Source organism: Boleophthalmus pectinirostris, unplaced genomic scaffold (assembly GCF_026225935.1).
Source record: "Boleophthalmus pectinirostris isolate CB_2022bp ecotype Guang Dong unplaced genomic scaffold, ASM2622593v1 HiC_scaffold_8, whole genome shotgun sequence".
NCBI classification, from domain to species: domain Eukaryota; kingdom Metazoa; phylum Chordata; class Actinopteri; order Gobiiformes; family Gobiidae; genus Boleophthalmus; species Boleophthalmus pectinirostris.
In genome coordinates this window covers 16,627,771-16,646,806 of record NW_026571515.1, presented here as the reverse complement: position 1 = coordinate 16,646,806, position 19,036 = coordinate 16,627,771, and the positions used below count along the sequence as shown (strand labels likewise).

The following is a 19,036-nucleotide window of genomic DNA, read 5'->3' as shown; positions in this document are numbered from 1 at the left end:
GATTCATGATTTAGTCCACTTTAGATTAGGTTCAGTCCTTATTCACAGCTGTATTGTTTGTGTAGAGTCCTGACTATGATTTGATTAAGTTTTTGTTGGATATTCAAATGATTCCTTCTTGATTTTAAAGAACCCACATTAGCCCACATATTTCTATGTTATAATGTTGTTTCCCCATCACAAACAAACCTGGAGTTGTGTTTTGTTTCATTCACACATGTTCACACATGTTCACACAAACCCTGCATATTTAGGCTGAATTCTTCTCTCAAACTGTTCCACCTCCTAATATCATGTGGCAATAAAGGAAGTGGTCCACAGTGTTTTTAAACTCCATACACCTTCACTAGTAGGTAGTTGTTAATTTTAAAACTACCTCTTGATGATGTCACAGGGTGGAACAGAGCATTTTGAGATTTTGAGCTTTGGCGATGCAGACAGACTAATAATAATTAGTTACATGTATGAATGAAACAAAACGCAACTGCAGGTATATTTTAGCATTATAACATGGCTTAAAGCTCAAAAGAGTAAATTTAGGTCATATAGGACATTTAAGGTATTAAGGAAGTCTATTCTCCTTTCAAAAGAAATAATATATTGACTGCTACGGTGACCGAGGCACATTGCCCAGGATGACCAGACGTCCTATTTACCCGGGACAGTCCCAGTTTTGGGCCCTGTGTCCTCTGTCCCAGCAGATTTATCTAAAACCAGTGATATGTCTCAGTTTCATAAAAGAAATGTCCCTGGGGTCCCTATTTTTGACCAATTTGACACCTATCAACAGTAAAGAGTCATAAATTGTCATTTGTTTAGGTAAAATACAGAAAAACTGCTTGAAAATTACCAAAACACAAAGAAAATGTGACTATACTCACTCACATTAGTGCCGAGGGCAGAACAGTTTTCCTTAATCATGCACTCATTTCACAATTTTATTATTACCAAACCAGGGATCTCCCAGTTTTTTATTTTGAAAATCTGGTCACCCTACCATTGCCTATAGCTTCAAAACCATGAATAGGCCTCACCTGCAGGTCATGATTGTGGTTCTCGCACAGCAGTTGGAGAAAGCGTAGGATGGGCTTCATGATGGTAACGGCTGGACCCATCTCAGTGTCCACCTCCTTCTGCTGAGGTTCTGCGTGAGGTGCAACCTGGTTCTGGACCAGGAGGGACCCAGGAAGAACCAGCCCAGTGGGGGAACCTTCATAGTAAAAGAAACAATATATATAAACATTATGAGAAGCTTGTAGATAAACTCCTACTGATACTTTGCAGTGTTTGATTTTCAGCAAAAGATGAGAGTGACTGCTCAGATTAAAGTCTAACAAGCCTCAGATTGAGCAGAGTCTGCAGTTAGCATCACATCCCCATGTGTCCAGTGTGTTTAGTGTGTACAGACCTGGTTCGAGCTCCTTCTCATTTGCCTTGTGGGTCATCTCTCCCACATTCACTGAGACTGTGGCTTTAATATCAGTCTGTGCCTCCTTCATCCGGTCGTTCAGGACTTTGAAGAACTTCTCTGATTTATTATCGCCCATCATCAGCTTATAGAAGGAGTTCTGAGAGGAAACATAACGACAATGAGCTTTTAACTTCATTATGAGAAAATGCAAATATACTTTATTCGCTAAAGCTTTACTACACCTTCATTTGCCATAAGTGAATAAAAACTTAATTCATAATGAAAAACAAGTTTATTATTAAGAATTCAGGCTTATTAGGTACTTAATTAATACCCTAACACTAATTTGTAACCCCTTAATTAACACAGGATGGATTCTTGTGATCTTTAAGCTATATTATAATGGTGTTACCTCCACAAAAACATACCCAGGATTGTGTTTTTTTTCACATGTGTGAGAAGCACTTTATTATTAGTCTGACTACATTTCCAAAGGTAAAAATGCTCTGTTCCACCTTGTGATGTCATGAAGATGTCAGGAAGTTAACAGCTACCTTTTAGCTTCAGTAGAAATGTGCAATTCCAGGGCTGAAATCATCCAAATGATTCTAGTGAAGGAGTGTATGGAGTTTAAAAACACAGTGAAGTGTATTACCACATGACATCACAAGGTGGAACAAAGTGTTTCGTGTTTGAGAGAAAAATTCTAAATATGGTAGTTTTTGATGGGGAAAAAATATGATAACTTAGATTAAAAAAAAAAAAAAAATCTTATTATAGGCCCTTTAAGTAATTATTAAGCATGAATCATTCTTAATAAACTTTTTGTTCATTATGAATTCAGTCTTCTTTCTTTTCTTTTTTTTATTAAGGCTGTAAACAGCATAGTTATCATAAATTAGCTATTTAATATTATAATTTTGTTTTATTATAGTGTGTTATAATATAGTGCCAGATCTTGGTGCCCAGTCTTACCTGAATCTCAGTATTGCCTCCCTCCAGCAGACATATGGCCAGTTGGATGCTCTCCAGGAAGATCTTGTCGTTCTTAGTGCTCATCACTAAATCAGTGAACAGTTTTGTCCCTCCTTCTCGATCCAGACGGCACTGATTCGCTGCCACTGCCGCCCAGTCCCTCTCCTGCTCTGGACCTATATCAAACAGAATATCAATATCTCTTTTTCTGGCTAGATGATCTGTAACTGTGGTATTTTTTACGAAGCTCCAGGGAGGTAATGTACTTTAGTCTTTGTTTACCTGCAGACATGAGCTCAGCCAGGTCAGTTTTGGGGCTGTTCTTTTTGGTTGGAAACAGATAATTTTGTAGCAGCACTTTCCTCAAAGCAATCCCCTGGAAAACACACCGTAAAATGAGACTTATACACATATGAATGGGTATGCACTTGATTTTGATACTAAGGATACTTTTTACAATATAATGTAATTTTCAACCCAAAATTTTAACATTATTTCTCAGTGTATGATCCTGTTGTTTTGCACTATTTGTGTTTTTTTCCAGTGCTGAATTCAAGTGAATAACTTGTTTGAACGGTAGATAACCTTTGTACTTGTACAAATGAATAAGTGAAAGCTCTCAGAACATCTATGTCAACTTATCATTTATTATAGAACAACAGAGACCTTTTCATCAAAGTCAAAAGTGCGTATAAGCATTTCCTGTAGCGTCTTCAGCACTTTAATACACAGCTTCTCCTCAGACGACATCAGGGCTTTAGTGTGCTGGATCAATCTACAAAACACACAAGAATGCATGAACCTCTGTCTACAGTCATTACGCACAAAGATAATAGAATTATAACAGAAGCTCGAGTGTACTCCTATTTATTTGGAGTTATGTATTAGCCTCACTTGGATATGAAACCTCCAGTCTCACAGCGCTGTCTTGCATCTGTCCCCTCCAAAAACAGTAGCTCAGGCTGAAGCAGTACATCCACCAGGACTGAGAGCTCCGCATTCACTAAAGGTTTAAGGCGCATCTCCAGAGTGTTGATCATGTCCTGAAATAAACAAAAATTAGTTGATGTTTTTTTATATGCCCTCACAAAGACAGTATTGAAATGCATTGGCTTGTCCAATGTAACCATTAAATTACTTTTATTATAATTTCAAGCAAGAACCTTGGACTTTTTTGACCACTTTTTTACTCTATTACTGTAAGTTTTAATACAACAAGCATGGTCATCTTCACTGTTTGTTAAAGAGATTGTTTTTTTTGCAAGATTTCAACCTGATGAAGCTAAAACAACAATGCATGAGGAGCTTTTGATAGAGCATATTTACATCAAAACTAAAATCCATATTATTCTGCCTGCTCTGTTTAGCCTCTTTCATGGCTACCTGTAGTTTCTCAATGATGTTCTTGTAGTCCCAAGGGTTGCTAGGGGCGACGACGCGAGTTGTGCGTGAAGACTTATAGTGAGGATTTGTGCGAGAGAGAGAGTTCATTGCTGAAGTCGACAACATGGCGTTGATCTGAGCCTCGAGGTCCAGAGGGATGGAGATGGAGCGGCTTTTGGCTGGGGACAGAAGAGACACAGGACGAACAGTTAGGACAGAAGAAACTGTCTGTCTATGCTACCGTTAGAAGACTTGAGTAGTCTTCTGTCAATAAAAAAAATAAAAATAAATATAAATAAATATATATATATATATATATACCTAAAATAAGCATATGGTTATTTAAAGAGGGTGGGGCTAGACTCACCTGCATTTGAAGAAGGTGGGGCTAGATTTACCTGTATTTAAAGAGTGGGGCTAGACTCACCTCTAGTCTAGCCCCACCCTCTGTAGGCTGTATTTAAAGAGAGTGAACCTAGACTCACCTGCATTTAAAGACGGGGGGGCCTAGACTCAAATGTATTTAAAGAGGGCGGGGCTAACTTTACCTGTATTTCAAGAGGTGGGGGCGAGACTCACCTGTCATGGCCAGAGTCTTGATGCAAGTTTCAACCTGAGGTCGGTGCTGTTGCTGGAGCCAGGGACAGTCCAGGAGTCGAACAGACGATTGAAGCAGCTGTGTTACTATGGTGTGGTGGGTCTGAAGAAGGTACCAACAAAACAAAAATAAAATCAGAAAATAAAATCAGATTGCAACAGCTGTACTGAAGATCCAGTTTAGATCAAAGTAGGAGGAGCTGGCTGCAGATAGAGAGAGGAGCTTTACCTGTAAACTGGTGCTATTCTCAGAGAAGGGAGAGCTGAAGAAGGCTGTGATGGTATCAAAGACCACATTAATGATATACTTCTCCAAAACTGGGTCAGAGAGGCGCTTCTCACGTTTGTTACACACCTGAATAAATTAAATACAATAAGCAGGTTAAACCCCAAAAGAGCCCAACACTGAAGGAGATATATATCTTATAATATAATTTTGATCATTTTGTGCCTAATAAAACCCCTCTTAAAACTTGATAATCCCTTTATACCCAGTTTACATTGACTTATTTCCTTGAATTTTTGATAACACAATTTTTTGTTGAGTATTAAAAAAAATGTTCTTATAGTAATTATTGTGACATCAGAATAACCCAGAAACAGAGTAATTAATAGTGTTACCCGAGCCATGTCCACTGTGAAATCCTCAAAAAGATTCCAAATGTGGTTGGACGTGTAGATCTCCTTCATCTCCACCTCAGTGTCCACGTAACAATGGTTTACAAAGTTCACATAGGCAATTTTCACCTGAACACACAAACATCACAAACTTCAATTGTCATCGAAAAACTGTAAATTACTTTTTTTAAAGAAAATATTGGTCTTTCTAAGTACCACCATGACTAGTCCAAGTCTAAATCAGCACGAAACTGAATCTCACCAGTTATACTAAATCTTCATCTGAAATATTTCAAGTTAAATACTGCTCAAACACACCTCCGTGATGCAGTCCTCATGCGTGACCACTCTCACCACATCCTCTAGGGGGAGTAGTGAGGTGCATTTGATTTCTGTGTACACATTCTTTCCTTCAGCACAAGCGGCTAGCAACTCCACTAGAGAAATGTGGTACCTGGAAAAAAAAAAAAAATACAGAAATCTCAAAATCAGATCTTATATAGACTTAAAGGTGCATTATGTAACTTTTTGGTTAGGAGTCCGTCGCTTGTTTCTATGGATATATCATTGTCTGCCTGGATTGTTCCACAGTGTGACATTAAACAGCTCTACCTTACATTTATAAAATTACAGGTGGATTTATAGCTCAGAAACAACCACTATATCTGAGCGAGGTCGCCTCTCCACAGATCTAACCTGTAACTTGGTTTGGTTTGGTCTCCATCAAGATAGAAACATTTAATACCATACTGTGAAACATTCCAGACAAAGCAATAACATCTCCATGAACAAAAGCATCTGACAGACAATGCAACTTTTAGAGCTGCCCAGAGTAGATTCAAAGTTACATTTAAAATAATAAAATGGTAAAACAATTTCACATTAACTAACTCCTCTTTTCGTCACCTGAGCGGGCTGTTGTCCTGCACGCCCTCTCTGCTCTCAGTCATGAGCTGCAGCATCACATTGAACGAAGCCTTGTCGTTGTAGAAGACCACCACATCTTCGCCCGCATTGGTCAGCTGTGGAAACATTTCGCTCAGTTTTATTTGTTTAGTCAGGTAACAGAAACTTCTTATATTGTTTCGTAGGATTAATAGATTGGTCTGAGAGAACTGGACTTAGAACTGGCTCTAATCAAAGTTATATAACCACTGTGCTAAAAATTAGACCTTATATTCCTTCATTCGTCCAGGTGTGGTTCACAGAAGAGAAGATTATCTGGGTGTTTTTTGCAATCAAAATGTTTCGGCTCCCATCCATTTCCATTTTCAATTTGATGGTACTGGCTTGAAGCACTAGGATTTTTACTAATCTGAGTTAACTAAGTGCTAAATCAATGAACTGGCTCATTTTAACTCACCTAGTACAATTTCTAAATAGGCTCCCAAACACCCAAAGGCAATGTTGGCTTTACCCACAAAATGTTTTCAGGATTAATATAAATTATAGTGGGCTAAATATTTACCAAAAATAACCATTATCCAATTTTTTAATAATTTATGGTGCCATTTTTGGAGTTTTGTTTAGAAAGAGCCTCAAAGTAATAAAATACATAGTCTCTAGTCCAGTGTAGAACACATACCTCGGTCATAATCATGTCCTGGCACTTCTTCACATATTTCCCCTCGGCCTTGATGATGGTGTGCAGGAAGTTGAGGTACTGCACATGTCGTCCGTGAGTGGCGAGGCAGTGGATGAAGTGCTGAAGGACGCTCTCAGAGATCTCAGCGCACAGCTGGTAGTTATTACTGAAGATGTGCTGCACTGTCTCTGCTTCCTGGAGCTGCGTAAACCAAGAGAAAAATGGTAAAAGGCCTGTAGTGTAGAATCTTGAAGAGCTCGCGTAAGGATCTTCGTCAGTAGAACCTAGTATATAACCTATTATCTTCTGGGTTTTATTAGGTAGAACATGTCATTACCACAGTGAGAGGCTTCACCAAGTTCAGAATTTTAACTCAGGACCTTTATTGCTGCTCAAAATTGACCCTTGTGTGTTTAAGCCATATTATAATGTTGTTACCTCATCAAAAACATACCTGGAGTTCTGTTTTCTTTCATTCATTTGATCAGCTCTTTGACAGAACAACTGAGCCAAAATATGCAGGGTTTGTGTGTTAAACATGTGTGGATGAAACAAAACTCAACTCCAGGTATGTTTGTGATGAGGAAAAAACATTATAACAAAAAAAATAACAGAACAAAAAACAGAAAATAGTGTAATATTTAATTTATTTAATGATCTTCATGCATGTTTTCATTCCAGCGTTGGTTTCAGGGCTTTGTTATCCTCCTGAAGTGAGTGATTTTCTTTTTAAACTTGTGTCAACTTATGTTTGTTGCCATTTTTTTTTTTTTTAGATTTGCTGAAATACAGTGTTATAGTTGGATTACAGTTTAATATAATAAAGGTTACCGTACATACCCCTGGGTTCAGGAAAAGGCTGAGGTTCTTGTGTAGCAGTGCCTGGTTCTCCTGGTTCCCCAAACAGAACCTCTGCAGGAACTGGTGAGTGTAGCGGATGATCTCCTGCATCTTCATATCGTTCTGAAACAGGTAGGCAAAGGTGCGTGACAGATCTGAGACAGTATATATGTACATACTACTTTGAAGAACTTTGAACTACCTTATCATAAGACACTTGGAGCAGATCAAGCATGACTTTGTGGGCGCCCATGTTCTTCAAGAGTCTCTGCTGTTTCTTCCACACTCCAGTGCTGCACATTTTATTCAAACGCTCCAGAATCTGAACGACAAAAGTCAGCGCAAAACATGCTATCACTGACTTTAATCAAACCTAGTAAGCAAGAGTTGTTGATCTAACTACATTTAATAATCATCTTTAGCTTTTAATATGAAGATATCTCCGCTCTGGTCACCAAGAGTGTTCATCATCTGTTTTTTAGCAGGATCTAGCACAACATGAATGAGCTAGAAGAGACTGTCACGCAAAACAAATCAATCAAAACAGGAAACAATATGACCAGCTCCCATGTCCGTACTGATGGGCATGTATGTTTTAAAATAAACAGGGGTTGGCAGGATCAGTTCTTTGCACTGTATTTTGAGCAACTGTTAAAAAAATCCATATAACGTTGTGCCCAGAAGCCACCAGCAACTCATCAGCATCAAAACATCCACCGACCAAACTCCCGCTCAAGACAAGATGAGATTAGAAACGCTCTGACCTCTTTGACCCTCTGGTAGTTTTCATTTGTCTTCTCCATTTTGTCCTTCTTCACCACAGGCTCTTCTGATGCCGCCTACAGGTCAGGAGAAACATTGGAAAAAGGACGGTAGTAGCAGGAAAGTACATACAAACCCAACCAAAGCAAGACAAAATGCATACAATATATAAGACAAATCATTCATCCATATCCACAGACAAAGAGAAGAAACTCCAAGCCAGAGTCTGAGTGACCCACAGCAAAACCAGCCAAGCCCCTCAAAGCTCAAGTTTAAATAAATATTGTTGTGTTTGTGAGTAATATATACAGTTTAGTAGGTTATTAATTAAGCAAAACTACTGGTATTTGGCTGGAAAAAAGACAATAAAATGAAGAATGGGTTTAGTAATTCTACAATAAACTATCATAGCAATTCCCCAGATGACCAGTAGATGTAGTCAAGTCACAATTCCAAATAAAGCCTGTTAGTTAAGTAGTAATTAGTTAGTAAATAAGTTAGTTAGTTAGTGTGTTAGGTAAGGACAGTACAATACATTTGTGTAAATTACTTAATCTTTCTCATTCACTCTACTGTTTCCTTATCATTCATACAAGGGATGTATCGATATCCGAATCTCTCAGTACGATATCACAATATGCATCTAATGGTATGATATTTATTGCGATATTATGGAGAAGCTAATATAACTGTAGATAGGACATGTTTCTACTTTTAAAATACCTTGACAAGATTTTGGTGTGAATTATTTCAGTCATAATCCCAAGAATTCAAGTAAAAAAGTTGTTTGCAACATGTTTTTCTTCATGTTGTTTGCACTGAAATTAATCATGGGATATGTAGTTCCCTATGTTTATAAGCTGTTGCTGCTATAAAACCATGCATTTAAGCAAAGGAACTTGTAAATGAATATACTGGGACAGTCCATGATATTACTGTGAGACTTTTGATGATATGATATCATGATATTTCGGTTATTGCTACATCCCTAATTCATACTCATATTTTGTGATCTCTGTCCACTCCTTGTCTTCTTACCTAAGTAATTCTCTTCTTCCTCTTCAGGCCTCTACTTTGACTATGTTTAAATGCAGGCTCAAAACGGTTCTTTTTAGCTGTGCGTATGACTGACAGGTTTTTATTCTGCACTCTTCCCTTTTAATGTTGATTTTATGATTTATATTTTGAAAAGTTTGTATGTGATTTTGTCTATCTCATTCTGTAAAGCACATTGAATTGCTTTTTGTATACAAACATTTTTTCCTTGTTTTGCCTTCCTTGGCTCTTATTGTCCTCTCTCCTCATGTCACTCCTTGCCAATTCAACCCTCTTCTTTTTGTCTCATGTTGAATTTGTTCACTCTCTCCTCTTTCACTCTACTCTTTTCACTCTCTACTCTTCATCCTATATCATTCTCTCGCTCCTTTTTCTCTTTCACAATCCTCCTCACCTCTGTCTTCTCCTTCTTCTCGTCTTTCTTCTTGTCCCCTCCCTTCTCTTTCTTCTCTCCTGAGTTCTTTTTTTCCACCCACAGTTCAGACTTTTCCACCAAAGTCCTCAGTCGGTCCAGATCTGCTTTGATCAGTTTGTAGTTCTCCACGTCCTGCGCAGAGATCAGCAGCTGCACCTGTACGCCACAGAAATACAAACTTTAAGAGCAGAATATCTTACAAAAATGTATTATTATTATTTATGTGATTTTTTTATTATTTTTTTTTAATTAATTATACACAACTGGGTGCATAAACGTGACACAACAACAAACATGGCTGTGTGCTGTCAGCAGTTACATGTCAGGATGAGGGAACATAAACACAACATATTATATAGTAACAATACAATATAATAATAATAAAATAACATAAAAAGTGTATTTAGGAAGAGAAAAAGATAGCAAGGGGAGAAGAGTTATTATTTATGTGAATTTAGAGTAGGAAAGTATAGTAAGAAATAAGTTCTGTGCACAGTAGCATGCTAATTAGCTCACTGTGTCTCAAAGCTAACAGTCACTTTTATTAAAATTGTAAAACATAAAATAAACAACTAATTAAAATTCAAATTAATAAAAATTAAAACTACCCATAACTTCAATATGTAGAATATTTCACTTTGTGGCGCTGTTGTAATATTTTTACTAATAATGCCTTAAAATTAGCATTAGCATTAGCATTGAGACACAAACATCTCTCTTCCTAAACACAGATACTCCACTGAAGCATTCATTTACTCGTTTATTTGTGTACTTTTTAACATCAACCCTCAGCTCCTTGTTCAGTACTTTATCTTTAAATATTTATTCATTTTAGCATGACATGGTAAAAACCACATAGAGATAAAATTGGACAGGAAATAGTGACGCCAAGGGTGGTTGCTGGGCGCTGTTGTGTAAAGAGCTATTAGGTAAATAAGTAAGAATGCCCATTTTTAAAGTCCCTGTTATGGTAAATGACCATTTGTGAGCTGTAACTTTAAAGGTGCATTGTGTAACTTTTCGGTTAAGAGTCCATCATCTTTTTATTTACATGGATATGTCATTGCTCTGCTTAGAATGTTCCACAATATGTCATTAAACAGCTTACATTTGTTCAATTACAGGTGGTTTTAAAGCTCAAATGGGGGGTTGCCTCACCACAGAGCTGTAACATGGTCTGGTTTGGTCTCCATGACGATAGAAAGGTTTAATGCCATACTCTGAAACATTGGAGACAAAGCAATAACATCTACACGGAGACAAGCATTTGGTATTCCAAATATAATATGGAAATAGCTTTTGTTTCTGCATTTATCGTCAGTGTGTTGGGAAGTAACTGAACACATGAACAGAAAAAGGCCTACTTATTTAGAATACAAATTGATTAGCTGTTTTCCTATTTGTCTCATTTAGTGATATTCAGAATATAGTTACTTTACTAAATTAGAAGGAATACACAATGGTAGTACTTCATGCAGTTTTGAGTTTGAACTAAACAATATTAGTGAGAATAAAAGAAAACACAGCTCTTGCAATGCGTGCATGTGTGATTTTTTGGGCTCTACTTGGACATAAATTAATGCATAACAAACAGTGCAACAAAAATAAATACAGTATTCTGACTGGACCATATATCAGTATATGTTACAAAACACATTTTAAAGAAGATATTGAGTATTTTTATAACTAAATATATTTTCAAAGTATTCTCCCCATCACCGTTTATCGTATATGAGCCCACAGTAGCTGTGTGTTCTCTGCATTTGATGTGCATACTTCAAAATCTGCCATGTTTAAGCAACACAAAATAACAAAAAATAAAGAACAAAAAACTACATGACAAGCTACTGGGTCAATATTTCTAAACACATTTATCACACTGGTGTATCGGAATACTTTTGTGTGAACACCACAGTCTCCAGCAGTTAATTACTGAGCTTCCAAAAAAATCTTTAGAGATGTGTGGACACTTTTATATCTGTACCTGTTTGAAGGTGTGTAACAGCTCCTGTCTTTGGCTGAAGTGTCGGAACAGCAGTTGCAGCGCCCCAGACACTAGGGGGGGATAGTTGTGCATCGTGAGATGAATCAGGACACGAAGTAACATCCTCCCACCTTCATCATCCACCTCCAGCACACTGTTCCCCTTCCTGTACACAGTAAAAACACAAGGTTTAATATAGTTTTATCAATGGAAATATTGTATGTATGGCTTTGTTGTTTTTCTTTTCCTGAACTCACCCAACTCCAAACATGGCTTCAGCCTGTTCTCCAATCTGCAGCAGGTTTATGGAGGCTACAAAGGGACAAAAACAAGTTTAAACTTTACTTTAAAGGTCAATCAGATCATCATTTCCTGAAGTTGTGTTTTGTTTCATTCACTGATTCAACACACAAACCCTGCATTGCTCTTCTCTCAAATTCTTACATAGAAAGTGCTCCACTGTGTTTTTAAACTCTATACACCTTCATTAGAAACATCTGGATGATTTCAGCCCTGGAATTGCCAATCTCTGTTGAACTAAAGGTAAAATGGTAGCTGTTAATTTGAAAACTACCACTGCATGACATCACAAGGTGGAACTTTTTGAGCTTTGGACAAGTAGACAGACTAAGAAACAACTCAAACATGTGTTAATGAAAGAAAACCCAACTCCAGGTATGTTTTGAATGAGGTAACAGCATTATAACTTGGCTTAAAGGTCACAAAAATCATTTTGTGTAATATTTAGTTTAGTTCTGATCCATAAACTCCATGTTCTGGTCTCAGTCCAAGTCTTACCTGCAGTCTCCATATTGGTTGTGGCATCAGCGTCGGCCATTGGATAAACCTCTACAAACTCCTTTTTAAACACCGACAAAAGGAAAGAGAGCCGGTAATCCAGACGCACATTCAAGATAAACTGGAGACAGAACAACAGAATGAGGTTTATACCAGGTCTTAACAGAACAAAACCAGGATTCAATAAATCTTAAACCTGCAGGATCTCGAGGATTTTGAGCTTGGTGTCCATCACAGTCAGGTCCATGTTCTCGATGCTGTCTTTGCCTCGCTGTGCTTCAAGTGCAAGACCCGCCCCCCTCTGTCCTGGCCCACCAAATATGGACTGTTTCCTGCTCAGTACCATAGTGGACATCATCTGCCCCATGCCGTGGATCGACCTCTTTACATTTTTACCTGGAGACATCAAAGAAACTAAATATTAACTTATGACTATAACCATGTTTTAACAGTGAGTTCATCACAAACACACCTGAAGTTGTGTTTTGTTTCATTCACACATTTGAGTAATCCTTTATTATTTGGGTCCAAAAGCTCAAAATGCTCTGTTCCACCTTGTGGTTTCATGAAGAGGTAGTTTTCAAGTTAACATTATCTTTTATCTTTGGTTGAGTAGGGATTGGCTAGCCAATCTGGCGCCACCTAGTGCCTAGGCTTAATTTATTTCTCTCCAGAGACTAGGTCAGGAATCAGAATACACTAGACAGTTTGCAAAAACGAGTCTGGGCATCAGCCATTTAGCGAAGAGCCATACATTCTGTGTTGGCAATGATTCCCGAGATTGAGGATTTAAAGCCAGAACAGAGAGAATGTTTGGTGAATTTTATCAAAGGGAAAGACGTTATTGTCCTTCTTCCTACGGGATTTGGGTAAAGTTAAATTTATCAGTTAGCCCTTTTTAGTGGCGCATTACATACATCATGACCAAAAAGCAGTGATTGGTCAAATTAAAGAAATATGTCTGCCTACCATCGAGTGAACGAATCCTAATGCTGAGAGGTCAGACAGTTTCCACAAAGTGAAACCGGCTAATGAATCAAGCTAGATATTGGCAATTCCAGTGCTGAAATAATCTAAATGATTCTAGTGAAGGTGCATATAATTTTAAAACACAATGGAGCACTTCCTGTATTACCACATGACATCACAACGTTGAACAGAGTGTTTTCAATTTGAGAGAAGAACTCACCCTAAATATGTAGCGTTTATGTGTTAAACGTGTGAATGAAACAAAACAGATCTCCAGGTCTGTTTTTGATGAGGAAACAACATTATAACAAATATTAGGGCCCTTTAAATTTTTATGTCATGACAGTGAAAAGGACAGGAGCATTGAACCATTTATTATTATGCTATGTTTAGTATTTATTACCTGTAGACTCCTCGTGAAACATTGGTCCACTGTGTGCAGGATTTGGTCGACAATCAATAATTCCTAACAAAGTCCGGGTCAAACGTAAAAGCTCAAAGAAACTGTAGAATCCGAAGTAGATCAAGTGACGAGCCAAACTCACCACCTGGAATGTAACGTCCAAAAATTGTTTCTGATTTTACAACAGCGCTTCCTAGTGTCCCTAGTGTCTAGCAACCCTGAGCACTAACCTCATATGTGAGTTTGTTCTTCTCCTCGTTGTGGAAGGGCAGCTCATCGTTCAGAACGTTATTGAGATACTCCTCCATAAAAACCATGGTGTTGGAGAAACGGTTCTTCTTGTTATCTCGACTATCATCCATATTTGAGTCGTAACTGAAAATAAAAACATTTAAAAAAACAGGTTTTAAAGTTGACGAGAAAAGTTACGCAGCGCACCTTTAAGTTTTGGTCTTTTCCTGGATTAGTTTGATATTGTTTTGGGTATCCTAATCTAACAGTTATCATTTTTAGCAAGTATATATTCAATTCTTACTCCTTGATTGTAATAGCCGTGGGAATCTCCGTCCACAGTCGAGCAAATTTAACCGGGGTGACCAGCTCTTGGGGGTCTCGGTCCACATGAGCGTGAAGCATGAGTCTGCAGAAGGATGCGCGGAGGTCAAAGGGCAGTGCTTCATCCATTATGCACAGGAAGATCAGATCCACGTCCAGCTGCTTGGAGATCTCATCTATAGCGAGGTACTGACGGTCCAGGCACATGCGGGCGAACAGCTTCAACTGGTATCTGCCAGATAAAAAATAACATTGATCTCCTGATTGTTACCTGTAGTGATGCTATGATATGATTGGTTAAAGGTCAATATTACATAAAATTGACTCTTGTAAGGTTTTAGTCATATTATAATGTTGTTACATTGTGTTACATGGTGAAAACTGAAGTATGGTTGTAACTGTTGATGAGCCGAACATAACGAAACGCTACAATGACATTTAGATTAATAAATCTGGGCCTGGGAAGTTGTCATTGCATCTTTGCAAACGTCTTCCTGGTTTGTGATGTAAGAGTGAACAGAGCCTATTACCACATGACATCACAAGGTGGAACAGACTGTTTTCAGCTTGAAAGAAGAACTCAGCCTAAATATGCAGTTTGTGTGTTCAACATGTGTGAATGAAACAAAATACAACTCCAGGTAAGTTTGTGATGAGGAAACATTATAACATAGATCAGAAAATAGCAGAATATGAGCCCTTTTTTTACCTGTAGTAGGTGAGTACATTCTCATCATGAGCATTCCCTTGTCTGGCCTCTTGAGCCAGCTGTCTGATGCTCTTCTCCTGACGCTCATTCGTTTTATCTGTCCACATCAACCACACCTAAGAAAGTGACATCAAAGACAGACTCGTATCAAAAATACATCTAAAATACCGACAAAAATAGACGTATTTTATTTTTTATTATGATAACAGTCTCATAACGGACCTCATCCTCGTCTCCAAACTCGTCCAGGTATTCCCCAGTGCTAGCAACAGGGGGAGTCTCTTTAGGGACACGGCGTCTTGAATCAAACATAAACAGAATTTAAATGAATATATTATACTTTACTCTATATTTATTTCAATAATAACTAAGCATTAATAGATGAAGTCTCATTCAAATAATATAGGAATTTGTCGAAAAGTATAGCACCATATAATAGTAAAAGAAAAGGTCTGATCATAGAAAAAAGAAGTGGACTAAGCCAAACTCCATATTAGGATTAGGAATGTATTTATGGACAAAATACCAAAATAAAAACACAAGGATCAGGTAGAATGGGTTAATATGAACATGATTAGGCTCATAGCAGCAGCAGTTGCAGAGAGAGGGGAGACAATTTTTAAATATGAAGTCAAGTGGAGGGAGACTTGACGGTGCTGGAAACACACCCTATTCCTGTATGAACGTATATACAGTCTGTGGTCTCACTCTGTCTTGATGAGGATGTCTTGGTTCTTGGGGTCCAAAACACATTTACAGATGAGCTCCTGAGTCACTGGAATAGCCACATTATTCGACACACACAGGTCTGACAGGTAATCCAGAAACCTGAAAAGAAAATAACTCTTTATGAAGATACATATATACATACCGTACATATAACATACATAATAAGAAAGTGCAAGTACTCGTAGCAGTAGTTATACTCTTTCTCACCTGGGCTCTCTATTCCTTCGCACCAGACTGACAAAGGTTTCCACCTCCGTCTTGGTGATGTGTTTCTCCAGGAGTTTTCTGTTGTTGTGGAGTAGCGCGGTGATGGTATCTTCTGCTAAAATGTCGTATCCAATCTGACTCTGCATCACTCCAAACTGCTTTGCTATGTGCTCCTGCAGAGAGATTAGGTTTTACTCCAGGCTCAGACTTGATTTTTTAAAGGTTCAGTCCTGTATTAGACCTGGTTCAGACCTGGTTCTTGCGATAGTCGTCTTGAGAGTGTCTGAGAACTCTGTAGCATAGACGGAGCATGTATTGGTAGGGCGCGTTCTTCTGGTCACACAGTTCCTCCAGACGCAGCAGAGGACCCTCCCCTTCACCTCGATCTTTAAATGGGGCCTTCAAGAGTCCAAAGACCTGTGAAAAAAATTTGATTTAGATCTGAGTTAGCATGGTCAGTGTGAAAGTCCTTCTCTGACCAGCCAGTTCCTTCTACATTGTGTTCAAATTTAGAAAGGTCTGGAACTGGACCATAGAGCAAGAAAAACCTCAGTCCAAACTTATGATGATCCAACCACAGCCCCTAATTTGTATCACATGTTTCTCAAATGCAGAAGACATCTCCTCTCCAAAGTTCTCGTATCATTCAGAACAAAACAGCCTATAGCCTATAACTTCTTTTACCTGAGATAAATAATAGTTTGGTTCTTCGATTGTTGATTCTGTTAAAAAAAAAGTGTTGTTTCTCAGCCCTTTATGTTGTTTTTTTTCCCCTTTTTTGTTTGTTTTTGATGCAAATTGACTTCTCTAATTGGTTACTCCACCTGTCAATCACACCCTGTGAAATAAGAGAGACATGACACAGCTCCAGATCCACTTGTCTTTACAAAGTTTTGTCAGAGCGTGTGGTTCTGGTAGGACAGGTAGCCAAGGTCCTGGTTATAAGTACAGGAGAAATGTTTTGTATGTTTTAGCTTGATGGGATAAACCAGGAAAAACTCGTATAGGTGAACTGAACCATAACTTAGCATATTCAGACCTGTTTGAGGATGTTCTGCTCCCTCATCAGCTTCTGTCTCTCTCGGTTTGGTTTGGTCATCACAACATCCAGCACCGGCTGTCCACTGTTCAGCACATCAGCTACAAAAAACACCAGATCCTCCAAAAGCTTCACGGCAAACCTGAGGAAGCCAAAAGTGCAAGGAAAGAGTCAAGAAAGGTCCTATAGTAAATCAAAATTGATGCTTGTGAGCTTTAAAACATGCTATAATGGTTACCTCCTCAAAATCATACCTGGAGTTGTGTTTTGTTTCATTCACACATGTTTGAGTAACTCTTTATTAGTGTTTTAAGAAAAGAACTTGCCTAAATATGCAAGGTAAACAGGTGTGAACGAAACAAAAAAACCCTCCAGGTATGTTTTTGATGAGGAAACAAAATTCTAACAGAGATCAGATATGGGCCCTTTAAAGACTGCCCCTCCTCTTCCTCACCTCCGGTCATTGGGGCTGATGAAGCCCTGGTTAAACTGGTCCACGACAGCACTCAACATGGCTGAGGCGTCATTGGCAAAGTCCAGGTCTCGGATTTCCATGACCGGGACAGAAACAATAGCGAAGGCCTCTTTGTCCTCTTTGGTTGGACATGTCCCCAACTGAAAGACATATGAGACAGATATTAACTATGAGATTAATGTAAAATAGCTCCCACAGTGGAGCATTTTAAGTTTCATTTTAAGATCAACTTTTACTCTTTGACTTTTAACAGAACTGAGTTGTGTGGCCCACTGTGTCTTTTATTCATTTTATAGTTTTGACATTTTAACATGTATTTTAATGCTTTTTATTTATCGTTTTTATTTAGGATTTACTCTCTTTTACTGTCTTAAAGGTGCACTATGTAACATTTTGTTTACATTTGCTGAATTACATGTGATTTTACAGCTCAAAAATACCTAGAAAAACAGGCATTCTGACTGTGAGCGAGGTCGCCTCTCCACAGATCTGACCTGTAACTTGGTCTGGTTTGGTCTTATGAAGATAAAAATGTTTAATACCATACTGTGAAACATTCCAGACAAAGTAATAGCATCTTCATGGAGAAAAATGTTTTGACAGACACTCCACCAGAAAAGTTACACGATGCACCTCACTTTGGAAACTGTCATGTTTATAAAATGTGCTACATAAACAAAGTGGATTGGATAAAATACACAATAAATAAATAATATATAGTGTATTTCAAATCTCACATAATGGGTAGTGTTATTAACAGAAGAAATAGAAAGTCATTATTGCTGGGAGTTGTCAGATATTGGAGATAAAATGACTTGTAGTATTTCTAATCTAATCTTTGTTTTCTTAGTACCATTAGTCTAATAGGCCGCTCCTCGTCCACATCAATAGGGACATTGGTGCTCTGAATCCAGGTATTGGTGCACAGGTGTCTCAAACGCACATAAGAATTTCTGTTGAAACAAAAACAAACTCAAACACATGTGTTATTTATGCAGCACAGCTCAGGTAATGGAGCTTGTGTGTACATGTCTATTCCTGGATCTGATGACTAATACAGCAGACTAGTTTGAAATAGTTTGAACCTGGGCACAAAGGAGTCTGTCTTCTGGAGCGTGGTTGGGTCGAGTTCAAATAATGAAGCGATGTCGTTGCCATGAGGAACGGCCACCAGTTTGTACTTGATCCTCTCGCCATGGGATCGTTTCTTACTGCGGCTGCCGTCCATCTGCAGGGAGGGGTCAAAGCATGTCAACCATAATACTGGCCTCTCAGATAATTAATGCATGTTTAAAATGTGTATAGAGAATCAGATGTCTTTAAAGGCTGTGTGACTTACAGAGGAGGTGAGTTCCAGGTCTCCTTTATATCCGGGGTTTTCCTGTAAAGTACAAAAACAACATGACAAAAATGAATCACTTGTTTCTCGAGTTTATATCAACATGAGCTGTGAAACCTCCACTTGGGAGGGCATCATGTTTTGGTTTACGTCTATTTTATTTGAGATAATCTGACACTATGGTTAT

General features: G+C 38.2%; 1 protein-coding gene across 2 annotated transcripts in view; it reads right to left on the bottom strand.

Annotated features, from left to right (window-relative positions):
* Positions 1–19,036, bottom strand: part of itpr3 (inositol 1,4,5-trisphosphate receptor, type 3) — a 69,087-nt gene that overhangs the window by 12,046 nt on the left and 38,005 nt on the right. For both annotated transcript variants that reach the window (XM_055165674.1, XM_055165673.1), the window contains exons 10-43: positions 18,850–18,891; positions 18,596–18,738; positions 18,364–18,463; positions 17,490–17,650; positions 17,036–17,177; positions 16,249–16,413; positions 15,997–16,169; positions 15,769–15,888; positions 15,283–15,358; positions 15,061–15,176; positions 14,332–14,583; positions 14,027–14,171; positions 13,797–13,941; positions 12,621–12,820; positions 12,425–12,545; positions 11,884–11,938; positions 11,627–11,792; positions 9,622–9,798; positions 8,174–8,248; positions 7,612–7,731; positions 7,410–7,532; positions 6,570–6,770; positions 5,891–6,006; positions 5,303–5,438; positions 4,988–5,113; positions 4,596–4,721; positions 4,349–4,469; positions 3,770–3,948; positions 3,281–3,429; positions 3,053–3,161; positions 2,669–2,762; positions 2,387–2,562; positions 1,409–1,568; positions 1,035–1,210 (exon numbers count right to left, since the gene is read on the bottom strand). In XM_055165674.1, coding sequence (XP_055021649.1) covers positions 1,035–1,210; positions 1,409–1,568; positions 2,387–2,562; positions 2,669–2,762; positions 3,053–3,161; positions 3,281–3,429; positions 3,770–3,948; positions 4,349–4,469; positions 4,596–4,721; positions 4,988–5,113; positions 5,303–5,438; positions 5,891–6,006; positions 6,570–6,770; positions 7,410–7,532; positions 7,612–7,731; positions 8,174–8,248; positions 9,622–9,798; positions 11,627–11,792; positions 11,884–11,938; positions 12,425–12,545; positions 12,621–12,820; positions 13,797–13,941; positions 14,027–14,171; positions 14,332–14,583; positions 15,061–15,176; positions 15,283–15,358; positions 15,769–15,888; positions 15,997–16,169; positions 16,249–16,413; positions 17,036–17,177; positions 17,490–17,650; positions 18,364–18,463; positions 18,596–18,738; positions 18,850–18,891 — 4,686 coding nt within the window. The remainder of the gene's footprint in view (positions 1–1,034; positions 1,211–1,408; positions 1,569–2,386; positions 2,563–2,668; positions 2,763–3,052; positions 3,162–3,280; positions 3,430–3,769; positions 3,949–4,348; positions 4,470–4,595; positions 4,722–4,987; positions 5,114–5,302; positions 5,439–5,890; positions 6,007–6,569; positions 6,771–7,409; positions 7,533–7,611; positions 7,732–8,173; positions 8,249–9,621; positions 9,799–11,626; positions 11,793–11,883; positions 11,939–12,424; positions 12,546–12,620; positions 12,821–13,796; positions 13,942–14,026; positions 14,172–14,331; positions 14,584–15,060; positions 15,177–15,282; positions 15,359–15,768; positions 15,889–15,996; positions 16,170–16,248; positions 16,414–17,035; positions 17,178–17,489; positions 17,651–18,363; positions 18,464–18,595; positions 18,739–18,849; positions 18,892–19,036) is intronic.